Below are 297 nucleotides of genomic sequence, written 5' to 3'. Positions count from 1 at the left end.
CGAGAAGTACCCCGAGAGCCTGGTGAGGGTGGTGCAGGTGAGTTCGGGGTCTGGGGGACCCCCGGGATGTCCCTGGGGGTGACAGGGGACCGATGGTGGCTCGGTGTCCTTCCGCAGATCATCATGGTGCGGCTGCAGCGCGTCACCTTCCTGGCCTTGCACAACTACCTGGGGCTGACCAACGAGCTCTTCAGCCACGTGAGTTCGGGCCGGAATTCAGACGGGTCCTGGGCTGGCTCTGGAGCCCTCTGGTGTCCCCCCAGCCGCTCTGATGTCCCTCTCTCCCCAAACCTCCAG

The 297-nt window shown here is 65.3% G+C and overlaps 1 protein-coding gene across 1 annotated transcript in view; it reads left to right on the top strand.

Annotated features, from left to right (window-relative positions):
* The window catches only part of LOC103621067 (neuropathy target esterase-like), a gene marked incomplete at its 5' end in the record, with an annotated part of 20,666 nt that overhangs the window by 2,738 nt on the left and 17,631 nt on the right, over positions 1–297 (top strand). The window contains 2 exons of the mRNA XM_017742322.1: positions 5–37; positions 118–273. Of these exons, the coding sequence (XP_017597811.1) occupies positions 5–37; positions 118–273 (189 nt within the window). The remainder of the gene's footprint in view (positions 1–4; positions 38–117; positions 274–297) is intronic.

This window comes from Corvus brachyrhynchos, unplaced genomic scaffold (genome assembly GCF_000691975.1).
Source record: "Corvus brachyrhynchos isolate BGI_N302 unplaced genomic scaffold, ASM69197v1 scaffold248, whole genome shotgun sequence".
NCBI classification, from domain to species: domain Eukaryota; kingdom Metazoa; phylum Chordata; class Aves; order Passeriformes; family Corvidae; genus Corvus; species Corvus brachyrhynchos.
Note: the sequence above shows the minus strand (reverse complement) of the source record. Positions and strands in the feature narration are given on the sequence as shown.